General features: G+C 48.1%; 1 protein-coding gene across 1 annotated transcript in view; it reads right to left on the bottom strand.

Moving 5' to 3' along the window:
• Positions 1 to 7,730: 7,730 nt before the first annotated feature.
• Positions 7,731 to 22,427, bottom strand: part of Pkaap (A-kinase anchoring protein pkaap) — a 61,837-nt gene continuing 47,140 nt past the window's right edge. The window contains exons 12-14 of the mRNA XM_077695299.1: positions 20,479 to 20,528; positions 18,353 to 18,481; positions 7,731 to 8,078 (exon numbers count right to left, since the gene is read on the bottom strand). Of these exons, the coding sequence (XP_077551425.1) occupies positions 18,389 to 18,481; positions 20,479 to 20,528 (143 nt within the window). The 3' untranslated portion in view covers positions 7,731 to 8,078; positions 18,353 to 18,388. The remainder of the gene's footprint in view (positions 8,079 to 18,352; positions 18,482 to 20,478; positions 20,529 to 22,427) is intronic.

The raw sequence follows: 22,427 nt of genomic DNA, 5'->3' as shown, positions 1-22,427 counted from the left end.
TTTTTGAAATGCATTAAAGCAGCATAGCGCGTTCTTGAGTTGTGAGAAATGCACCCCAAAAGGCTGGTGAATAGCAGCTGGTAAAGAGTCGAAGTCACTTTCATTGCAGGCTATGGTTTTCAAGATACCCTCAAACCGGGAAAGCCGCGGAGTTCATCGACGATGAGTGCCAATCCCGAGACCATAGAAACTGGTAAGTAAATATTGTGTAAATGGCTAGCGGGTTTAGCGAATCAAAATGGAAAAGCGAATTCAATCGATAACGCACAGCACAACAGGAGCTGGAATGACCAGGGCAGGTGCCACTTTCAACTAAGCCGATAAAGATCCGAAGGGGGGAATTGGGGTTAAGAGGTGTGGGAGGTACTTGGTCATGGTAGCGATCACCCACTCCCTCTAAAGGGAACCGTTCGGCCCAAAAGAGGTCACTCTGGATACAGAATTTTGCCTACTGCGCGTACTTTATCAGCAGTTTGGAACCAACACGCTTTCATTGGGGCCGCATTGATCATGCACAGCCGTCGTTCGCCGAAATAAAACCGACATGCTTCGAGCAAAAAGGCTAGTTCTAGTACTGTTCATCGGTGGTGCGGTTTCGAACAGCTTGAATCAAAGGCTTTTACAGCCGTGATTCCAGGCGCTCTTCCCAACTTTTGAAAAATCCTGTAAATGCTCAGCAGTGATGAATAACAGGGTGCGTTTCATATGACGAGGTAACAACGCCGAGCGTGAAAAAACAAAAACCATGGTTAAAGTGAACGCTAACAAATTTAGTGGCTGCAATGATACGCATGGCTTTGACTGAAAAACAGAACCTTCCTGCATTCGTGCAAATAAAAAAAAAAGAAGAATGCCCGGGTTGTTGTAAAATGCTCAAATTCTTCCTCCTTTCTTCCCCTAGCCTGTTCCAAGCATGTATTAAACATGTCACACAACTCTTTTCAGTGCTGAGAAAGACTAGGATCGAAGTTGTTCGTTTATGAGTTCCCACTTTGGTTCCATTTATTACGTAAGTAAACTTTGACCATTATACACATTCGTGTTTAATGGGTGTTTCTTTTGTGTGAACCATCTGTAATACCTCTGTAGCACTTTGTGTTCTTTTTTAGGTGAAAGATCTTCCGGACTGGAGTAGCAAACGTCGCTTCTACAACCAAGCGAATTTTCAGATGGGTTGTTTCGATTGAGGTAGCAGTCATCTATATACAGTTGGACAGGAAGAAAAGAAGAAAAAGGTCCGAGAGGTTAGTATCCGTTCCCGAATAGTATTTGGTGAGTGTAGAAAATTTCTGAGAGCGTATTTTGATTTGTTTTAGTAGTTCAATTTATGAACTGCTATGCAGCCCATAACTAGTCGCGCCCTATGCTTTCCAGCTGCTGCTGGTGTGACGCAGGTCACAGTCGATAGCAGGCCACATCATTGGTGACTGGATCCACTTTGCGAATATTGGGCTTACAGGAACCCACAAGGTATAGCAATAAACTAATATTCTCAAAATTTAATAGTGCATTTATATTTAAATGATTTTCATCCTAATCTCTCCCTAATAAAAATACATGAACCATGCAGAAGACACAACACTCCGCTAGCGAGCGACTTTGACGAATAGTCACTAACCTGTATAGGTTACTGACTCGGGAGATTCAAGTTGGTAGTCAGGTGACCCAAAATTTTGTGCGCTTGCTTTCTTCTGGTCGTATGGTTAGCACGAGTTGCTGTGTAGCTGCTTGTTAAGTTACTCTCCTTTTAGTGCGTGCGTGTGTGCGCTCGTTAACTAAACAAATCCTTAGGCGGCGACTACTTTTTCGCGCAAAAACCGCCTACTGCCGCAGCGTACTGAAGTAGGAATTGTTTGCTTTTTCCACACAGACGCAGCCAGCCCCTGGATGGAGCCTCCTCTCCTGCACAGCAGCAGCAATGGAATGTAAATTAAAAAAATGTTGTAACCATGCAAAAATAAAATAAAATTTTATTTGAAATTTCACTTTTCCTTGTTATTTTGAAAATGCTTTAAAATATATCGTAACCGGCAAACGTGGATAACAGAAACAATGCTCCACGATACACATTCCACACGTCACTGTAACGTTCCTGGTCCACATTCTGAAAAGGTTTTGCAACGTTAAAAGATTGTTTCAAGCGTGTTTTCTGCAACGTTAGGTAAATGTAAATCCAACATAATTACTATGTTGTCGAAATGCTTCCTCACAGTTCCAATAATGTTTGACGAAACGTTACTGTAACGTTTTTTAGTTGTTCTTATAATGTTTCTGTAGGGTGCTTCTGCAACGTTAGGTAAACGTAACTCCAAAAGTATTTATATGTTGTAGAAATGCTTTCTTACTGTTCCCATAACGTTTGGCGAAATGTGATGTAACGTTTTACATTGTTTTTAAACGTTTTTTGAACGTTATTAGCTTGTTCGCTGCAACGTTAGGGAAATGTAACACTAACATTAATAATATGTTGTAAAAATGTTTTGTGGACGTTTAAATAATGTTTGACAAAACATTACTGTAACGTTTTTGATAACATTAGTTAAATATTTCAAAAAAAATGACATTAAGAACATTGCTCTAACGTTAGCACCAAACAAAAAAAAATACGTTCTTCTAATGTTTTGGTGCTACTTGGGCGGGGCCGAATTCTCTAAAAAACGGGCGTCGCTTTGAAACGACGGGGTGGCGCCATGCAAATGCATGTGTTGTGGGGTTGTGGGCGTCGCTTTGAGGAAGGTGTGCTCCTAGTGAGAGCCGCAGAAAAGCGCTGTGGCAAGGGCGCGAAGCGACAAGTGAAACGACGGGGGGCAGTGGGTGTCGCTTCGCGCCCTTGCCACAGCGCTTTTCTGCGGCTCACCCTTCATGAGGGAAAGTAAAAGCGACGGCCCCAACCCCAGAACACATACATTTCAATGGCGCTACCCCGTCGTTTCAAAGCGACGCCCCGTCGTTTTAGAGAATTCGGCCCCACAACACCACAACACATGCATTTGCATGGCGCCAACCCGTCGTTTCAAAGCGACGCCCGTTTTTTAGTTCCTACAAGTGGCGTCAAAACGATCGCAGCGCCGGCCTCTCCAGTGGTGGCCCTCGCGGCCAATATATTAGGTAGCCTACGACAACGTAGATAGAGTACTTCTATGGAGCATACTTGAGCGGGAGGGATTAGGCCAGGACTTTATAATTATACAGCTGTTGCAGGGAATTTACAATGAGAGCGAGGTGCAAATTACCTGGGAGGACCAAAAGTGCACGAACCGGTAGTCACAAATAGATGTTTAAAGCAGGGTTGTCTCCTCTGTCGCCATTGCTGTTCATGCTGTACATGGCTAGACTAGAAAGAAAACTTGAAGGCAGTAAAATAGGTTTCAATCTATGTTATCCGCAAAGGACAGGAAGTGGAACAACATATCCCGGGACTGATATATGCAGATGACATAGTACTACTAGCAGATAGCAAACAGTATCAGCAACAGCTCACAGATATCTGCAGGGAAGAAGCCACTGAACTGGGGGTTAGAGTTTAGCAGAGCAAAGTCGGGAGTCCTGGTTTTTAATGACGACGCCCGTAACAAATCAGTATTTGTTCAACAAGTAGCAATACCGTGGGTAACGGAATACAAATATCTGGGCATATCGTTAAACGAAGGTCAGGCGTATCTAAAAACTCATCAGGAGCATTTAAGAATGAAAGGCAGAAGAAACGCCTCTATCATGAAGCACAGAGCACTGTGGGGATATAACAGATATGAAGTAGTGAGAGGAATCTGGAAGGGAGTCATGGTACCAGCACTCACCTTTTCAAACGCAGTAGTGTGTGTCAAATCAGAGATTCAATCTGGGCTAGAAGTAAATCAGAGGGCCGTAGGTCAATTGGCATTAGGAGCACACAGCAAAACAACAAATGAGGCAGTGCAGGGAGACATGGGATGGGCATCCTTCGAAGTGAGAGAAGCGCAGAGCAAAATGTTTTGAAGAACGACTTAGAAATATTGATGACCAGAGCTGGGCGGCCAAAGTGTTACGGTATCTTTACATGAAAAGCGTGGACACACAATGGAGGAAAAGAACCAGAAAGCTCAGGACGAAGTATATGAAACCTGGAAGTGCAGGGGAAACGACCAAGGCAATAAAAAATGAAGTGAAAGAAACAGAGACAACGACCTGGAAAAAGAGGATGGATGCAAAGAAGGCCTTAGATATCTACAGGATCGGGAAGCAGGAGGTCACAAGTGAAAAATTATTCGATATAATACCAAAGGGAGTGCATTGCTTTTTGAAGCCCGGGCGGATTGCTTGCGGACAAAAACGTTTACCCGCGAGCCGGTACAGGAAGAACTATGCGCAGGCTGCGGAAAGGAGCCAGAAACCATGCGACATATTGTAACGGAGTGTCATCCAGCTTCCGGAGGCCCTTGGCTTTAGGGTTAGTGGAAAAGTGAATTGGACAGCAGTAGAGGTTAGTAAAAGAAGGTTAGAATGTTGGTGGGAAAAGAGAGAGAACAATCTGTTAAGACATACGGACAAAGAAGTCAGACTAGCAGAAAAATTTCGTAGAAGTATTTTATTTTTATTTTGATGTTATTTTTTTGTTCATTTTGTTTGGATTTTTTAGCGAGGTGATTGTACAGTGGCGTTGCGACTAAGGCCGCTGTGCAACGTCACCCCGTTACAAAGGGGAAGCCACTAAGCATCATCATCATCATCATCATGAAGCGAGGCTCATGGAGGAAGAAAAAGTTAGGAGACGGCGCCGCCGGAGAAACGTGAAGCCTATACATAAAAAGTAAAATCGAAGTCGGCCCAGGCGTCACTGCACCACGTGACCCCACCGCACCGCCTCTGTATGGGCCGCCGCGCTCTTCAATTTCGTCTGCTCGAAACTGCTCTGCGGCCCGTTGTCGCGAAGCCTGCTATATGTTGGTTTTTTTTCCCACGGCTTTTGTCTTCCGCACGTACGCGGCACTCCTGCCCGCACACGGGCATGAGATCGCCGGGCAGACAAATGCAGGAAGGACGGGGAACAGCTACCGCCAACGAAACACGAGAGATGCCCCGGAGTCGGAGACCGCCGCCGCCGCCGGCCCACCCGACCTTGGAGGGCCGGCTGCGGCGGCTTGAGAAAGGGAAACGGCGGAGGGAGCGGCTTCAACGGACCCGGGCTTGCGAAGGCTACCTGCGTGACGTCATGCTGTCTCCTAACTTTTTTTTCCTCCATGGCGAGGCTCGTCTGGCCGACGCTGCCTGCGCTTTGAGTTGTAAATCAGCCTTCGTTGTCGCGTCTTCGGGATAGAAAACTTGAATATATGGCCTATGTATTTTGACTCGATCCTGCAAGTACAAAGTTGTTTAACGTACGTTGTTTAACACCCACGATTGCCTTTGCACGCAGCTTTAGTGGTGGTTTGCTTGAAAGGCGAATGCCGAGAAGGGTTCTGTCATCTCGGGCAGAGTGAATGCCAGCGTGCTGAAAACAGGCCTATATCCTCCGCCGACTGCAGACCGGGATCACGTGGGAGAAATCAAAAATTGCTTCCTGCTTTAGTCATGCGATAGCCACGGGAGTCATAGATTGGGTTAAATGTTAAAGTAATGCCACTAGGCCTTGTGAGGTATCAAATTAAAGGTCTGGATAAGTGGAATCACGTTGGACAAATAAAGAATAGCTTCCCGGTTGTAGTCATGAGTCACGTGAGACCTAGATTGGGTTAAAATTCCCCGCATTTCCCCGAGGGGAAGAATGTGAAAGTGCGAATGCACGAGTTGAATTTGCGCGGTTCGGTAATGTTCACGAAAGAGAGATCACACACACACACACACACAACTACAAAGAAAGAAAGATGCATTTATTCACAGACACCTATTTGTGTTGTCGTTGTACTTGATTGCTAGAGCGGATCTCAGCTTTGAAATTTCATGTCAGTACTCCTTTAAGCAGGTGCGTTAGCCCTTCTCACGCCCGATTCTTGGCCAATCCCCCACGTGGGTATGTGCCATGTCAGCGGCCAGGCAGCGCGCGCCCATCTCCCCCCGTTGCCAAGGAAGACGAGGAGATTCCTGGCCAATCCCCCACGTGGGTATGTGCTATGTCAGCGGCCAGGCTGCGCGCGCCCATCTCCACGTGCGCGGACATCGCCGGTGGACGCAGGTTCAGGGTCGCTTAAGAAGTGCATATCACTTAAAAGCCACAGTGATGCCACAAGGGCTTGTGAGGCATCAAATTAAGGGTCTTTATGAGGGGAATCACGCGGGACAAACTAAAAATCACTTCCTAGATATAGTCATTACATAGTCACGGAAGTTATAGATTGGGTTAAAAGTCAAAGTGATGTCACTAGGGCTTGTGAGGTATCAAATTAAAGGGCTCGTTGAGGGGAATCCCGTAGAACAAATTAAAAATTGCTCTCTGGTTATAGTCATCAGATAGTCACGTGAATCACAAATTGGGTTGAAAGTCAATGTGACGCCACTAGGGCTTGTGAGGCACCAAATTACAGGTCTCTATGAGGGGAATCACGTGGGACAATTTAAAAATTGCTTCCTGGTTATAGTCACGTGATTCACAAAATGGGTTAAAAGTCAAAGTGACGCCACTAGCGCTTGTGAGGAATCAACTTAAAGGTCTCGATGAGGGGAGTCACGTAGGACAAATGAAAAATTGCTTCCTGGTTATAGTCATAAGATAGTGACGAGAGTAACAAATTGGGGTAAATGTCAAACTCCCACTACGGCTTGTGAGGTATCAAAATAAAGGTCTCGATGAGGAGAATCACGTGGTACAAATTAAAAATTGCTGCCTGGTTATAGTCATGAGATCGTCACGTGATTCACAAAATCGGTTAAAAGTCAAAATGACGCGGCTTGCGAGGTATCAAAATAAAGGTCTCGATGAGGGGAATCACGTGGGACAAATTAAAAATTGCTTCCTGGCTATAGTCATGGTATAGTCACGTGAATCGTAGATTACATTAAATGTAAATGTGATGCCAATAGGGCTTGTGAGGTATCAAATTAAAGGTCTCGATGAGGGGAGTCACATGGGACCAATTAAATATTGCTTCCTGGTTATAGGCACGAGATAGTCACGTGAGTCATAGATTGGGTTAAAAGTCAGTGATGCCCTAGAGCTTGTTATCGCCCGCCCGAATGTAAAAAAAGTTAAGGTTACACACGAACCATATATCGGAACCCGGTGGGACATTCCCCTTCATGCAGCGACACCCCCCCCCCCCCTGCCCTTGCCCCAGTCGTCAACCATATCGGAATGGTAGAAGTGGAGGGTGGACGCCTGCTTCATAACGCAAAGGACCCAAGTTTTATTCTCACCACAGGAAGTGTTTGTTCCTTGGGTCACCATCATCATCACAAGCAGCTTCTCTACACCCTTGTGTAAAGTTGGCTTTCCTGCAGCGCATTTCAGTTACGATCCTGCCTTCAGTGGGCCTCAAAGCTTCGCTTTGCAAGAACTGACCTAAAAGAACATTTTAAAGTTAAAAAAAATTATAGGCCTAGCAAAAATTTTGGTGCTGCTGGGGCCCATGATCCTGCCCCCCGGGCCACTGAGGCTGAACAGTGGGGCTGAACAGTAGCAGTCGCTCAAAACAACCGTATGGGCGGGGAGGTCTCACCCCCACCGGAAACTTCGCTCCTGCTGCATGCTTGCCGCACTCTGTTCCCCTCCCAAAAGAAGAGAGGAAGACACAAGGGGAGACACGGTACACCACGTTTTTGTCAACGGTAAAAAAAAAGGAGCGGGAGTTTATTGTTTAGCCTGCCAAGGAGGAGGGGGAGAGGAAGGTGCCAGCACTGGGCCTCCACAAGGGGGCTGGCGAACAACAGAGCAGCTATGGGGTCCAGGCCAGCGCACTATCACACAGACAGGTGGCCCCGCCAGGGCAACTGGCGCTGCAGCAGAAGCAGGCACGGGCGTGGCTCCTCCGCCAGTTGGTCTCCTCTGGCCGGGAGGGGAAGAGCAGCTCTCTCTGGGGGGCCCCACTCGGGCCTTGGCACTCGCTTTTGCACAGTCCCCACGTCGAGAGGCACCGGGGTGCGTCAGGCGGAGGGAAAACAACAAAGCCCTGCACGGGGGAGAAGCAAGAGCAGGGACAATCACAACCTGGCTGGCCGGGTTCATGGGCATTCGCTTCAAAGAGGTACGGTAGGGTAAATGCTGCATATTACTTTCAACCTTACATTCAAAGCCACTTGCAGATGTTCGCATCAAATTTCATGTGCACACAAGGTGCCGCTGGGTAAAAACATGGAACACTGTTTCTGTATACCTTGTGTACCTTTGTTGTGGTCCACTCCGAAAATTTCAGGTGTCTAATTACTCAATGTGCCTACCTATCCTCTGAAGCAAAAAGGAAGAATGTGATATCAGGCAGTGTTATTCTAAGTAGCTGAAGGTTTTATCGGAACTAAAAATATTTTATACCTTCTTTGGAGCTTTGGCGCAAAAAAATAACACTGCATGCACACAATAAAGGCGGTGTCTTAAAAGTAATTTTTTGGAGAAATATCGACATTTTTTTAGTTACAAATTATTATGCTTAATTGTACAATATGTGGGAAAACTTTCCCTCCAATGGAATCAGCACTTTTTTAGAAAAGGTACATGTAATTAAAGAAATCACTAAAAACAATTCCAGAAAAATGTTTTATGTTTGCATACTTCTTGGAAATGCTGAAAATGCCCGGAGGGAACACATCGCACTGCCAACTTGCTTAGAGGTGTCTCAGAAACCATTCTTTGTGTTCCTTTTTGTCCATCTTTCTTTGCTTTCGCCGGAGCCATAGAATTCTGCCACACCAACATGCTCTCTGTCCATCCTGTCGAGTGCAATAATTACAACATGCACCTGGAGCAGTTCCAAGGGCCACAGGAACAGGTTTTCGTGCAGAATTACTGTCATTGTAGCAGCCTACAGCATCGCTAGTTGATTCACGTCATAGACATTGCCAGCAGTGCGCCTTCATTGAAAGCACAGCACTCGCTGCAGGTGACATTCATGGAGGACGTCAAACTGCTACGGCTGTCAGTAGCCTCTTCTAAAATCATTTCCCCCCCTTGTTGCATTTCTGCACACAGCAATGTTCTGCAAAAAGGTGCGGAGAAGAGCCAAGTCAATGAGGTGAAAGTCAGTTGCACTTGCGCCGTCTACACCGAAAGATGCGCCACCAGGATTGGCGAGGCCACGTTTCGTGAAGCTCGTGCTTTGTCGGGCCACTTTCTCAGTGTCCTTCTTGTGAGTAAAGCAATTGCACTCGAAGGTCATCATCTTGCCCCATTTGCTGGATGCTTGTCCCATCGTAGAAAGCTTGAAACTCGGAACAGAGCAACGGGATGCCAGTCATAAATGTAGGAACAACGCTTGCGGGAACAATAACAAAGACGGAACATGCTACAAGAGAACCAGCCACTAGTGGTAGATGTCGTAAAAGAAGATAACTTCACACATATATAATCATTTATTACACTAAACTTATCTGTGACACACATGCAAGCAAAAGAACCGTCAAATACTGAAACGAACCGCAAAAAAACGGCCATAAACAAACAAGCCGCCCTCTGAACTCTGTCAGCCATTTTTAAATGCCAAGGCGCGCGTCATTTATTAAGGCGTTTTGAGCGGGTGCTTGACACCGCGCTTCCACAGGTTTGTTTCTCAAAGCGCACTCGATTTTTCTGTGCCCAAATTGTAAACTCAATTTTTTGAATGATTGCCCTTAAATGCCGTATCTACTTGAATGTAGGCTGACCCCCAAAATTTGAAAAGTCAGAAAAAAAAAAAAAAACAAGCTTACCCCAAATGTAAGCAGAGTAAAAAAAGGCATTACACTGGGACTAGAACATGCACTTTATTACGCTTGTGGCGCTTGTCGTAGTCCGTTCAATGCTCGCTTGACATGGCTGCCCTCTTGCCATAGTGCACTGTCCTCACTTCCGTCCAGCGTGTTCGAAATGCTGCACTTGCAGAAGGAGTTTCGTCCCATGCCGGGCAACCCATTTGGCTGAGTGAAGCGTGCTTGATGCGCCCGGTCAGTGCAAGCTGATCTGGCAACATCAGCGAGTCGTTGTACAGTTGAACCCCTTTGTAAGGGGCATGGACGCAAGAGACGATTGGGTATAATGGACACGATTCACTGTCATGTGGTAAGACAAGCCCATACCCAAAGGGGGACTGGCCCCAGAAGATGATGTTGGAAGAAAAGATGAAGAGAAAGAAGAATCGGCATACGGGACGGCGAGCAGGATTTTGAAGTGACCAATGAAGAAGAAACACAGGGTAATCGAAGAGGAGGAGGAGGTAGCTCGTCCAGCAAATGGGAGCCTCACACGGTAGAATGCGAGGTGAAGAGGAGGAGGACGAAGTGGAGTGGACAGAGTGGAACAAGGTCTTGGGAGGAACGGTGGCAAGTTCAGGCCGTGCCCCACAATGCACCAGCGGCATCGCACCGTCTGGCAGCGGGCAGCTCGGAACCACCTATGACCAGCAGCTTCGCACTGCTGGCTGCCTGCGGAGCCGCGCTGCTCAGCGAAGCCGTGGCATCGCACCACGGTCATCCGGACCATTGACGACCAGCACGGGCCATCGCGACGTGCTGCGACCCTCGGCAACACGGAAGCCTACCCACCGGGACACGTCATCGGAATAGCAGCGGCTTCGATGCGCTACAGGGTGGGACTTGTTTTACTTTGCCATAGACAGTCAATGTATTACAGTGACTTTTTGAGTAGGTGTTTGATAGTGTGAGTTGTGCGTGTTTTTTTTTTTGGGTGTACTGAGATATGCTTGTTTTCTATGATGTCGTATGTTTGTGGTTTTGGTTTTATAAATATATTGTGTTGGCATAGAATGAATCAACCCGAGCCTCATTTCTCTGCCGCGCGAGACGCGTGACATTCACCCATTTCAAGTTGAATTGACTCCTCCTTTTCCCCTCCTCTTGTGAAAATCCTTGCCCGCATTTTCAGGAGAAGGAGTGCACATCGTCCACAAGCCTTCAACAACTACAAGCCATTGCCCTTAAGACTGGCCGACAATAGAGAAAGTGCCCAAGGTCGTTTACCACATTCCGTGCGCTGAGTGCAACACGTCGTACGTCGGTGAAAGCAAAAATCTCCTGGAGAGGATTAGGCAACACAAAAACGGCGTCTGGAAACAGAACAGAGAATGCCGCGCAGTTGCCGGGCACTGCGAAGTGGCCGACCACAAAACTGACCTCTCCGGAACGGCCATCCTGGAAAGGGAGGCAGGCTGGAGGAAGCGGCTTTTCCTCGAGTCGTGGCGTGTTCAAGGAACCCCAGGGTACGCTCCCTCCGATGTGCACCGCAGCAAAGGGCTTTGCGCGAGGGCAGCCACGGTGTGGCCCCCATCGCCCCTGAAGAAGAAGCTGAGCCGGCTCCGTTCCGTGCATGCATACGATTGGCTGGAGCATAGTCGTGTTTCTCTTTAGAACTGGTTGAAGCTTTCCGCTACGCATGCAAGTGCGAAAGCACATGCGGGCAAGCCAAGAATACCAGGGGCGTGCAGTGGGCCCTCCTGATCATGTAGCCTCCATGACGAAGCATCGCAGGTGCCGAGTCCTCAAAGCATGATAAAGAGCCAGGGCACACAGTGGAAGAAGCTGTGCACTGCGGCTATTCATTAGGCTAAGCCTACGACTCTTCTTTCCCTCCGCAGACACTGAAAGAAGAGAAAGCTTGAAGAAGCTGTTGTCAAAAACAGTGCAAATGCAGCCAAAGGTTCAGAACTATTTCGTAAATTCTGGGGGCAAAACCCGAGTTAGTATAATAAACCTTTTGCAACATGCTGTGGCACTCTTCCGGGCTTATCTAAGAATTGGGGTGCCTACATTTAACTAGGGGTTGATTGATCAGCACCCTGCTTACAAGAGACCTCTTATCAAGAGAGAGCTTCGTTTATAAACAGGTTCAACTGCAATGCTCTCACCGCCTGTCTTCAAATGGCTTCTCGATGGCCACACTGAGCGGCTGCACGTGGCACCTCCAGGTATCACCACCATGTCTGCACTGTGCTCCCAAAGCACGGACTTAACAGCGTCTGCCAAGTGGCCACAGCATAAGTCTGTACCCAGGAGGAGTGACTCCTTCAACAGCAGAGCCCCGGCGTGCTGCCAAACAGTCTTAGCCTAATCTTTGACGAGGGCACCATTCCTCCAGCCATTCTTGTGGGCTCGTACGATGACGTGTTCAGGGAAAACATCTCTCGCTGGAAGAGTCTTCCTCTTAAAAATAATGTACGGCAGCAGCTTTCGCTCACTGGCCATGCAACACAACATCACGGTAGTGTGCTGCTTCACTTTCACTTCTTTCATGCCGTTGTCATTCACAGTGTAGTCCCCAGGCTTGTCAAACCACACCCTGGTCCAATCGGCATCCCCGATCTGGCCCAGTCTGCACTCCTTTTGCAGCTCGTTCTTGATAACAAAGCACTGGAATGTGACTGGCTCCTCCTCGAAGTCAGAGGATAGCTTTTGGCACACACACGTCCGCCGTCACAGGCTGAACTTGCACCGCTTCATGAAATGAGTGACCCAGCACCTGCTGGCCTTGAACTGAGTCTGCGCAACGCCTCGAATGATTGCCATCTTCCCTGCCTTTGCCTGTACCATCTCCGCTGCCACAGGCATTCCACCGTCTCTTTGCTGTCAGACAAACTTCGCTATCCCCCTCGTGGTGCAGACCTTTCTTGGGTCCCGTGAAGGCCATTCGCTTGGCAGCGCAGTTGAGAAGTTTGTTCAGCTGCTCCTGCCACTGGTGCACGTTCTTCTCGTTGACGCCAAAGCCCCGCTGTGGTTGGCGGTTTGAAGACCTCTCGGCCTCCAAAAGTACCTTCTGCTTAAAGGCCGCGGTGTAGTGGCACCACCGCTGTTTGGGTGTCACTGTACTGCGAACACGGGCACTTCTCGAGGTCACGTGGCAATGCAAGCAAGCACGCATGGAACGCTCAGAGCTGGGCTCACAACGTTCAGACCAGCAAAAGGGCAAGCCTGTGGCCCCAAAATGGTGCTGTGTGTCTAGCAGCGACACGAAAGCTGCCTCCGCGAATCTAGGCTGACCCCCGACTTTCGTAAACGACTTTCTTAAAAAAAAAAGTATTGCCCTACATCCACGGTAGTGCTTGAAGATGAGGGCGACGTTGTCCTCATCTTCAAGCGCTGCTTAACAGTGCAGACTGGGCAACTAGGAGCAGCAAAGCAAGGGGCTTCATGCTTTCTAGTTAGAACTGCCCGGGGCTGTTTAGCAACAGCCAAAATGCAACCCCTCCCCCCGCACACAGACACGTGAAAACAACTCCCCCACAGAAATGAGCATCAAGCTGTGGACTCTTTCTCGGCCACGCAGTGCAACTGGGCCGCCATGTATACAGACCTCCCCTGCGACTGTGGCCTAAGCGGTGTCACAAAGGGAGCCAGCCAGCCACGCTATGCTGCCAGCCAGCCAGCCACACAGCAGCCACCTTCTGTTCACATGCCCTGGGAGCTCTGGGGGCTGGAGAGTGAAGTGCACTGCCATTGTAAGCAGGCGCAAAACAGCAAGACAGTTCGAGGTGCCACAGTCCCACCTGGGCCCCGCAAGCCAGTCGCAACACACGCTCTGGATATGTTCTCTCTGCTTTGTTGCACGCCCAACACACCTGTTTCTACCCTGCTCTGAGAGGGGCATGGGTGGCCCAGAACTCTCCAGTGCTCGCTGAATGTCTTCAGTAATGCTGATCACAGGAAAGAGAGAGAGAGACCCGAGGCACAGCCAATGTCCCAGCAGCTGTCCAGACTGTCCGGCGTGGTAGGACAGAGCTCGCGGCCACACTGGCTGCACTTTGCACTGTGAATGTACCACATTCACTTGCACAGTAGTAGCACTTCCGTAACCCCTAACTTTTGTGAGCAGAAAGTAAAATTTTTTTCACTCACAAAATGCCTTCGTTTTGTGCCTGCTCATTCCGACTGATGGTGCATGAGGGCCGGGTGCCATGCATTGAGCGCTACATAAACTATGCTGTGCACCCAAGTAGAGGGATGCCGCTAGTTGCGAGCAGCGGTCACAGCAACGACAACTTGGGGGCCCGTTCACACTTGTGACGGGAGCGCCCAAAAGTGCTCTTCCTGCCCAGCACTGCTTTCGCCACACAACAAGGGTGGCTGATCTCGACAAACGCTCGCAGGAGCAGGTGGCCAGAGTTCCCGACGTCATATCCTGCCAGAGCACACATGGATACTGTGGTACTATGTTGAACCTCATTATAAGAGACATGGATGTAAGAGACTAATGGGTATAAGAAGAGGCACTATTCACCCACATGGATGGTCGCCCTATCTTTCCCATTAAATTGACCTCTTTTATAACAGACATTGGATGTAGAAGACAGTTGGTTATAAGGGACAAATCGTCCTTGAACTTTAATCATCAACCTCGCTTGTAACAGACATTTTAACTTCAGATGCAGTGCCACCAGTCACTAATTGCAGTTGCTTCCATTGTGGAAACACAGGTGGACGACAGACAGCTGCAGTCGCTGTTTATTATAACTTCAGCAAACACACGGTGGTCCAGTCAGCTATGAATTGATGATGAAAAGCCCTGCCAATGGAAAGGCAACTAACAGAAGTGGTCGAAACTTACTGCCATCCATTGGAGCGCGACCGCACGTGCGGGCTCTCCCACTCGCGTAGCTCCCAATCAAGAAGCATCACAGATGTTGAGTCCTGCAAGCGTAATGAATAGCTTGAGCACACAGCGGAAGAAGCTGTGCGCTCTGGCTATTCATCAGGTTTGTGAACTCAACATCTACGATTCATCTTCCACGAACAGTGAAAGGAAAAAAGCTAGTAAAATCGGTTGTAAAAAACAGTGTAAATACAGTCATGAAGCAAACAAAGATTCTGAACTGTTTCATAAATTCTAAGCCCAACATTAATTAGAATGAATCTTTTGCAGCATGCTGTAGCATTCTTTTGAGCTTATTTTAGTCATATGGTGCCCACATTGAACTAGGGTCTGAAGTGAAAACATGGTTCCCTGCTTATAAGAGACATCTCGTATAACAGACTGAAACTGCTCCCCGGCACGTGTCTCTTATAAAGGGGTTCAACTGTACTATGTTGAAACCAACACTGCCGTCAACTCACATTCCAAGCGAGAGACAAGAAAAGCAAAACTATGTTGTCGCTGTCGTTCAGGCTGCGTGCTAATGTGAACACGGAGTGTGGTGGCCGCAGGTGTGAACAGGCCTTTACTGGACATTTTGCGACGGCACTGGCCTCTGGCTGGGTCAGGGTGAGCACCATTCAGCAGTGGGACAGAATGAATGCGCACGGAGCTACACACCCGGCTGGCCATTTGGGATTCACCCCCTGGTACTGGCCTGGCCTGCACAAGTTCAAGGCTACAAATGACACCCCCCCCCCCGGCTTCCCACTGGCCAAACACTGGCAAGTCTTAGCACATTCTAGGTAGAGCTCTTCCCTGTAGGTAGTTACTGAAACTCTGCCTCAAAAAGTGGCCCGCACCTGCGGCCCCGCCCACTTTGGATCGTGCGTCAGGTGGCACCGCCACGGCCACCATACACACTATATCCAGAAGACATATTAATTATGCAAATTGACCATTTTACGTTAGGTTTTATTTCAGGGGGACACAATTCTTTGTATTTGTACTTTTGTAGCTTATGCCTTGCTTTCTTAACTCTGGGGCATTTTACGTTGCAATTCTTTTTGCGGCTGCGCAACTGCCTCGACCTCGTGTGGGCACCTCGCACAACACCGGTCCGACCTGAAGAACTACACTTGCAGTTGTCGCTCGGCCTACAGCATGCCAAAACTAATCAAGTGGCTCCCCTTCAAGCTTGCGCAAAGCTGTTGAGGCGATTATTTAGCCCTTTTTCTTGCTGCCGGAAGACAGCAGCAGACGACAAAGCACAAACGACGATGCATCTCGCTGACCAATTTTTTTTTTTTAGCCTACTTTTGCTTCGAATACATGCAAGACACATTAGGCTCCTTTGGCACGATTTACGCAAGCTCCCAAATACCATTTTTCACCTAGGTCGCCAAGCGCGGCATGTCGGAGAGTCGCGCTACGCCGAACAGCGGCAAAGCATGTTGTGCAGTTAATTCTGTCACGAACAGATAGCGTCACTGCACAGAAAAATCCAAAACAGTAGACCAATTGTAGCGCTTCTTTTTGATGCATGGGTCCTACGGGAAGTATTGCAACTCCCGTATTAAGTCACTCTGGTTCAAGAAGCACTGCTGAATGACCTGAAGGATTTCCAAAAGGTTTTAAGAGGGGGATGTGGCAAGTGAAACGACTTTTTTTATTTATGGACCAAATTGAATCAAATTAGGAGCATTTATGTAGCTGACCATTCTAAGAACAAAACTGAAATCAGTTTAAAGATAGCATGTCTACTTTTTGACTTAGAAGACTAATCACCTGAAACTTGAAATCAGCATACCGTATTTATTCGAATATAAGGTGAGGTTTTTTTCCAAAATGTGCGGTCTCAAAGTCATACCCCGCCTTATATTCGAGGCTCAGTATCCCAACATGCCGATTTTGGTGCAACAGTTTTGGTTTCCACCATCCAACCATTTCCAAGCTTCCAAAACAGCCCGACGACACTGTTGGAAATGTAAGAAAGAGATTTCAGAATAAAGCGCATAAAATTTTACACAAACGCAGGTTGCAGACAGTAATTACCGAGTTTCGGCAACTGCAAGGGTATTGAATAGTTCGTGATACAGCAGAGGCCATGGCAGCAGACACCTTCGACCATGTCAACGAGCTGAGCCAGCAGTAGCCGTTCCAAGCCAGTAGTAGCCGCAAAGCTTGTAAACATGGATGCTTGTAAACAAGTCGGGACGCCATTTTGAATTTTTTGTTGGAGCTGTCGGAGTCCCTGCTGCAAGATTTTCTTTCTCTGTGCTTGTTTCACGCGACCAGCGCAATGGCGAGTCGTCGTTGCCACTACGATGCAGCCTTCAAGAGGAAAGTCATAGCAGAGGCGGAAGTCACTGGAAACTGCGCGGCAGGTCGAAAGTGATGTTCCCGAAAACAACGTGCGTCGTTGGCACAAACAGAAGACGTCGCTCTTAGCATGCGCCGCGACGAGGAAGGCTTTCCGTGGCCGGGAGCGTTTCCCGAAGTGAAAAAAGTGCTGACGGACTTCGTCAAAGAGAGAAGAGGCCGCGGCTATGGTCGGGACGTCTGAAGCGGGCGTCCCCGTCTATGCTCTATGGTCGACGCTTGGGCAGCGATCCCCGAAGCCATGGTTGCAGCATCGTTCAGCAAGTGCTGCGTTTCAAATGCTCTTGACGGCGCCGAGGACGATGACCTCTTTGAGTGCGCAAGTGACAAGGAAGATTCGGATACCACAACCTCTGAAGACACTTTCTAAGTTGCATTTCCGTCTCGCTCTGAATAAATATTGTTGTGTGCTGATAGTTCATGAATACTTGGTGTCTGCTTTGCTGAAAGGTAAGGAATTTAGTTGCCTTTTTTCTTTCGTTACTTCGCCTTAGTGTGCAAACTTTTTTTTTCTTTTTCTTGGGTCCTTCAACTCCCCTCCCCCCTCGCCTTATAATCATGACCGCCTTATATTCGAATAAATATGGTAATTAACTAATTACACAACAAGTCAAGAAGATGTTTACACCAGTGTGATCAGAAGTGTCGATTCTGTGCAAGGAAGCTATCAGATTATTGCATTATATCCTTTAGGCATAAAGAAAGAACAAGAGAAGTTTCAGAAATAGTTTCAAGTCAAAAGAAAGTGAAACTTCTCTCCTTTTTGGACACCTAAAGGAAATAAAGCAATAATCAAATAGCTGCCTTGCACAGAATAGACCTTCCTGGTCACACTGGTCTTGTTGAGTTCTTGCCTAATTAGTTAATTAATCTTGGAGCGGCTTTGTGAAACTAATTAATCTGATAATTCGGAAGCTAATTAATCTGACAACTCAAAAAGTACAGAAGATATCTTCAACCTGATCTAAGTTATATTAGGTTATTTAAGTACATAAAATCACCTAATTTGAATAAATTTGGTCCATAAACAACAAAAATAGTTTTACTTTCCACGTCCCCCCTTAAATTAAGAAAGGGAGGATATGAAATTGGCTAAACGTCCCAGACGACGACCTGTTTTGGGAGCACCAGTCAGTGATGACAGTGATGAGCTCCGACGAGGCCGTGTGTGATGGACTCTGGGCGAGCCTGCATTCCCCAAGAAACAAACAGGCACAGCGGTGGCCTCCCCTGAGGCTGGGACGGTGCGCAACGCGAGTGACGTGACACACGCAGTGGGAAAGGAGCAAGACTCACTATATTTGCATAACGGGTGACGAGGGCACGTGTGACCTAGCCGTTGTCCTGCTCGGAAGGGCACAGGGTGACGCTGCAGATGTCCTTGACTATCATCTCCGCAACCTGCCACGCCATGTCCTCTTCCGTCTGCAAGGCACACAGCAGAACCTCAGGGACTGCCGTCTCCAGAACAGCCCCCCACCGGGGACAGTTGCCTCCCCTCATTGAGCACACATCACCCCTACACCAGGGGTGAGACAGATGAACCAGGGGCGGTATTCTCGTAACTGTCCCTTTTGAAAATGTCCCTTCTGTGTCCCTTTCACCGTGACGTACTTCCGGTTAAGCAGTGGGCGTTGGCACTAGGTTTGTTGCGCTTGCGCTACGTCACATCTGGTGGTTTGCTTTTAGCCAATCAGGGCTCGCCAAAAGGGACACTTTTGAAAGGGACGCAAAAGGGACAAAACTCGAGAATACCGCCCTAGGTTTGGGAGCAGTTTTTGGAGCAGCGAAATCTCGATTTTGGAGCAGAAGAACCTCGATTTGGAGCTGAAGAACGACATTTATTATGTCCCCTTAGGAGCCTAACAAATCAAATTTTTGGCAACTGGGGGGAAAAGAGCACTTTTTAATTGGCTTTGAACATATATAACACAGAAACAGCCTTTAAATAAAGTTTTTTCGACCAGAGTATCACAACGTACGAACTCCGCTACTTTTTTACGACCATTTTTAATTCTTAAGCTCTATGCATAGACAGTGTGGAGTGCCGTTGAAAACATCGAATTGAAAAACTAAGCGATCGTAAGGCACTTTTATTATCATGTCAAAGCCGAAATTATTGTTGTAATCCTAGACTCGACTTTTACGCAGAAGTGTAGACCCACGGCAAAAGTTGTGCAAAGCGAGGTGACAGCCCGTCAGCTCTTCCATTTCAATCCCCAAGGTGCACGTTCGCTAGGATCGTAATTTCAGTAATGTTTGTATATTTAGCCACGTCCCTTTTGGTATTAAATTTCACTTCAGATTAGTGAACCTTTGTTACTAGCCTGCAATAATAGCCCTTCCCGCTATCGGACACTGCTTGAACATTTTGCGGCGATGTAGCCTGCGCCACCACTTCTGCAGTGTCGATCGTCCCATTCCCGCCGCTAGCAAGCTCGCTGTCAAAGGCAGCAATAACTCAGCATTTTATAACACCGCAATGAGTCCGAAATTGTTTTTGATGAACTCCCAGTGGTGCAACTTCTCGCAACGGATCAAACTAAATGTAAACCCAGCCACCCCAATAACCAAAACCACGCCAGAAATCGGCGAAGAGCACTCTGCCTGAGCATAGCCTCCTTTAAAGGAGGCGATGGCCTGAGCCACGGGCAATTGCTTCGCCTGGCGGCTATGTTTTCCAATCTTCCCCACACCAAGATGGCGGCGCTCAGTAATGTCATTCCGGAGATACGGCGCTCCGAAAATTGCCGTTTTTTCATCAACTTGCACACGTAGTTTGTCGCCTCACTACACATAAGTATTTTTTCTGCAGGACTTTGCAATGGTTTCTAATGGTAAAACTTTAAAAACTCGCAGAATATAACATGTGCAACACGACATTGTGACTTTGGAAAAAACTATCTCGGGGACATTTTTATGGGTTTTTTTTTTATTGAATGATCAATCAATTAAACCGTTACAAACAGCATCACCTTTGAAGTGCTGGAAAATTATGCCGTCAGTAAGCATTTTTCCCCACCGAAACTGACGGCAGCGTTAAAATCCTTGGGTCTCAGACTGTTTAGGAGCAGTTTGGTGCAATTTTTGGAATTTTCAAGCTTTCGGAGCAGCCTGGCGCAGGAAAACAAACTTGCATCAAAACTGCGCAATATGCGCACCTGTCTCACCCCTGCCTACACTGTACAAATCATGCTACTGCATTGTTGTTCTGTTGTACGCAGAAACTAACATCCTTGCGCCCTAGCAATGACACAAGAAAAACAAGGGTGTTCTGCTGTTTCTCACACCCTTTAAAAGGGAGTTTCTCGTGTGCAAAAGTGCGAGTTTCGCGTTTGGAAATGCCAGGGCCCATTGGGCGCAGCCGCACGCAAGAGAGCCCCTTGCGAGGTCAGGAGGCGGCAGTGAGGAGAGACACCCACCTTGTCTGCATCCCAGTTGACTAGCTTTCTCAATGCTTTGGTGAGGGAACCTGCAGAAGAGAAAAAGAACCTGGCAGCCTCTCCCCTCACCGCACGTCCGGTGTCAGCAAACTGCTCACACGTGCGAGGTCATATTAAGTCTGCATCCTGAAAACAGTATACTAATGACCAAGGGCAGGGCATTACTTTCCACATGTTTTATATTTTCTCCTTTCACTTTTTCTTTTTTTCAGACCGCAGATGTCCTGATCTTGGCCACGCCTTTATAATTCATCGGGTTACAGGTTACTCAACAAAGGAGATGCGATCTCTGTACATCAATGCATGTTTTCCCTGAATGAACTGCAGTTGCAAGTGCAGCCCCTCCGTACCGTGCCCCCTTCACGTTCCCTTAACGACAACAAATTCACCAGAGTGGCCAGTGGATTTTGCTGTAGTGGGACTTTGCCAACTCAGTAGCCAGCACTTCACAGGGCTACCAGTCACGTCTCAGGTGCTTTGGCAGTAACTATGCACATTAGGCATTGGGCAAAAGTGAAATTTCGCTGCTGTTGGCCTTCAGGTGCTGCCTAGTCACGCCACTGTGCTACCCCGCATGTCACCAAATTGTGCAGCGGCACAACCTTACACGTGGAAGAAGTGCCACGTAGCACAGTCAAAGTGAAAAACCACAACAAAAAAACTTTAGAAGGGGAAACAAACGACCAAGCACTCGCGCCGTTTATTTCTTCTCCTAGAATGTTCGTTTTTTAGTGCACTTTTTCACAATAGACCCATTCGAGCTCAGTGCGTTGTTCGTGCCCTTACTGTCATCCGTGTCTTTCCACATGCGCTGTGGTTCAAAATGCACCATCAAGTCGCTGAAATTCTCCCTTTGCCAATTCAGTCTGCTGCTGTTCCATGCTGTAGCACAATCCCTTCACAACCTACCTTGCTGCCAGGCATGGGGGTGCCGAGTGCCTCCATTTCTGTCTCGGCAGACACAGTTATTCTGCAAAAGTGCCTACGTGTTTAAAGCCTGCTGCTCTAAATTCGCACAAACTCGCTACTTTATCCGAACCAACTGCACAGCAGGTCACTGCAGAACAGCTGAGCAGCCCCCCCGTCCCTCCTCCCCCAATTTCCTCCATCCGTGTGGGGCCTTGCTATGGCTGGCACTAGAGTGGCTGTGAAGACAGCATACACGTTCGGTGCGTGGAAAAGAAAACTTTGTCCCGATTACAATGATGCCAATTTTACCAAGATCTTCCGAGAATTAATCGGGATACTAAGGGACACAGTGGCGACTCCAGAGCAACTCTCCAGTGGCTTCTCGATGAGGTCATGGAATCTTGTGCGTGCAACTGACGGCTGCCGACCTATGCCACCACCAGGAAACACGACTGAGCGGTCGCAGCGGCGCCTTTAGCTCCGTTTCATTGCACCCCTTGAATGCTGGCACGCAGTTGGCACAGTGTCTAGTGCCCATAATACATCCCTGCCGCCTTTGAAAGTTTCGCGTAACTTCTCGAGTTTCTTTTTCCTGGTTGAAAAGCCTCCTCTACGGCTGCGTTACCCAGGGCCCGTTCTCTCAGACTGAGCAAAGGTGGGCCCCGAAATGCTGCCATCCGGAGTGGGGAGGCACTGCTGCCCTCTGGGCACGGCCCAGCTATGCGAGGCGCCACTTACGAAGGACACGAGGCCATGCTCGTGGTCCTCCCGTGCCTGGAAATGCGAGAGAGAGAGAGAGAAAAGGGAGGGGCACCATTGCAGGCCCCACGGGCGATCTCTTCAGGCTGCGGGGGCAAGAGGAGAAGTGGGGGCCCCCCAACAGTGCCGCCTCTTCGCTGTGGGACCTCTTTCATGAGATTGAGAAAGCACTGACACCCCGATGGTGGCCCCTCCCTCCTCATGCCACGCAGCACAACACAACGCAAAGCATCCCCCTCCCCTCCCCCAACAGAGGCAGG

This window comes from Haemaphysalis longicornis, unplaced genomic scaffold (assembly GCF_048455015.1).
Source record: "Haemaphysalis longicornis isolate Haplotype H1 unplaced genomic scaffold, Haemaphysalis longicornis Haplotype H1 scaffold_14, whole genome shotgun sequence".
Lineage (NCBI taxonomy): Eukaryota > Metazoa > Arthropoda > Arachnida > Ixodida > Ixodidae > Haemaphysalis > Haemaphysalis longicornis.
This window is presented reverse-complemented; position numbering and strand designations above follow the sequence as displayed.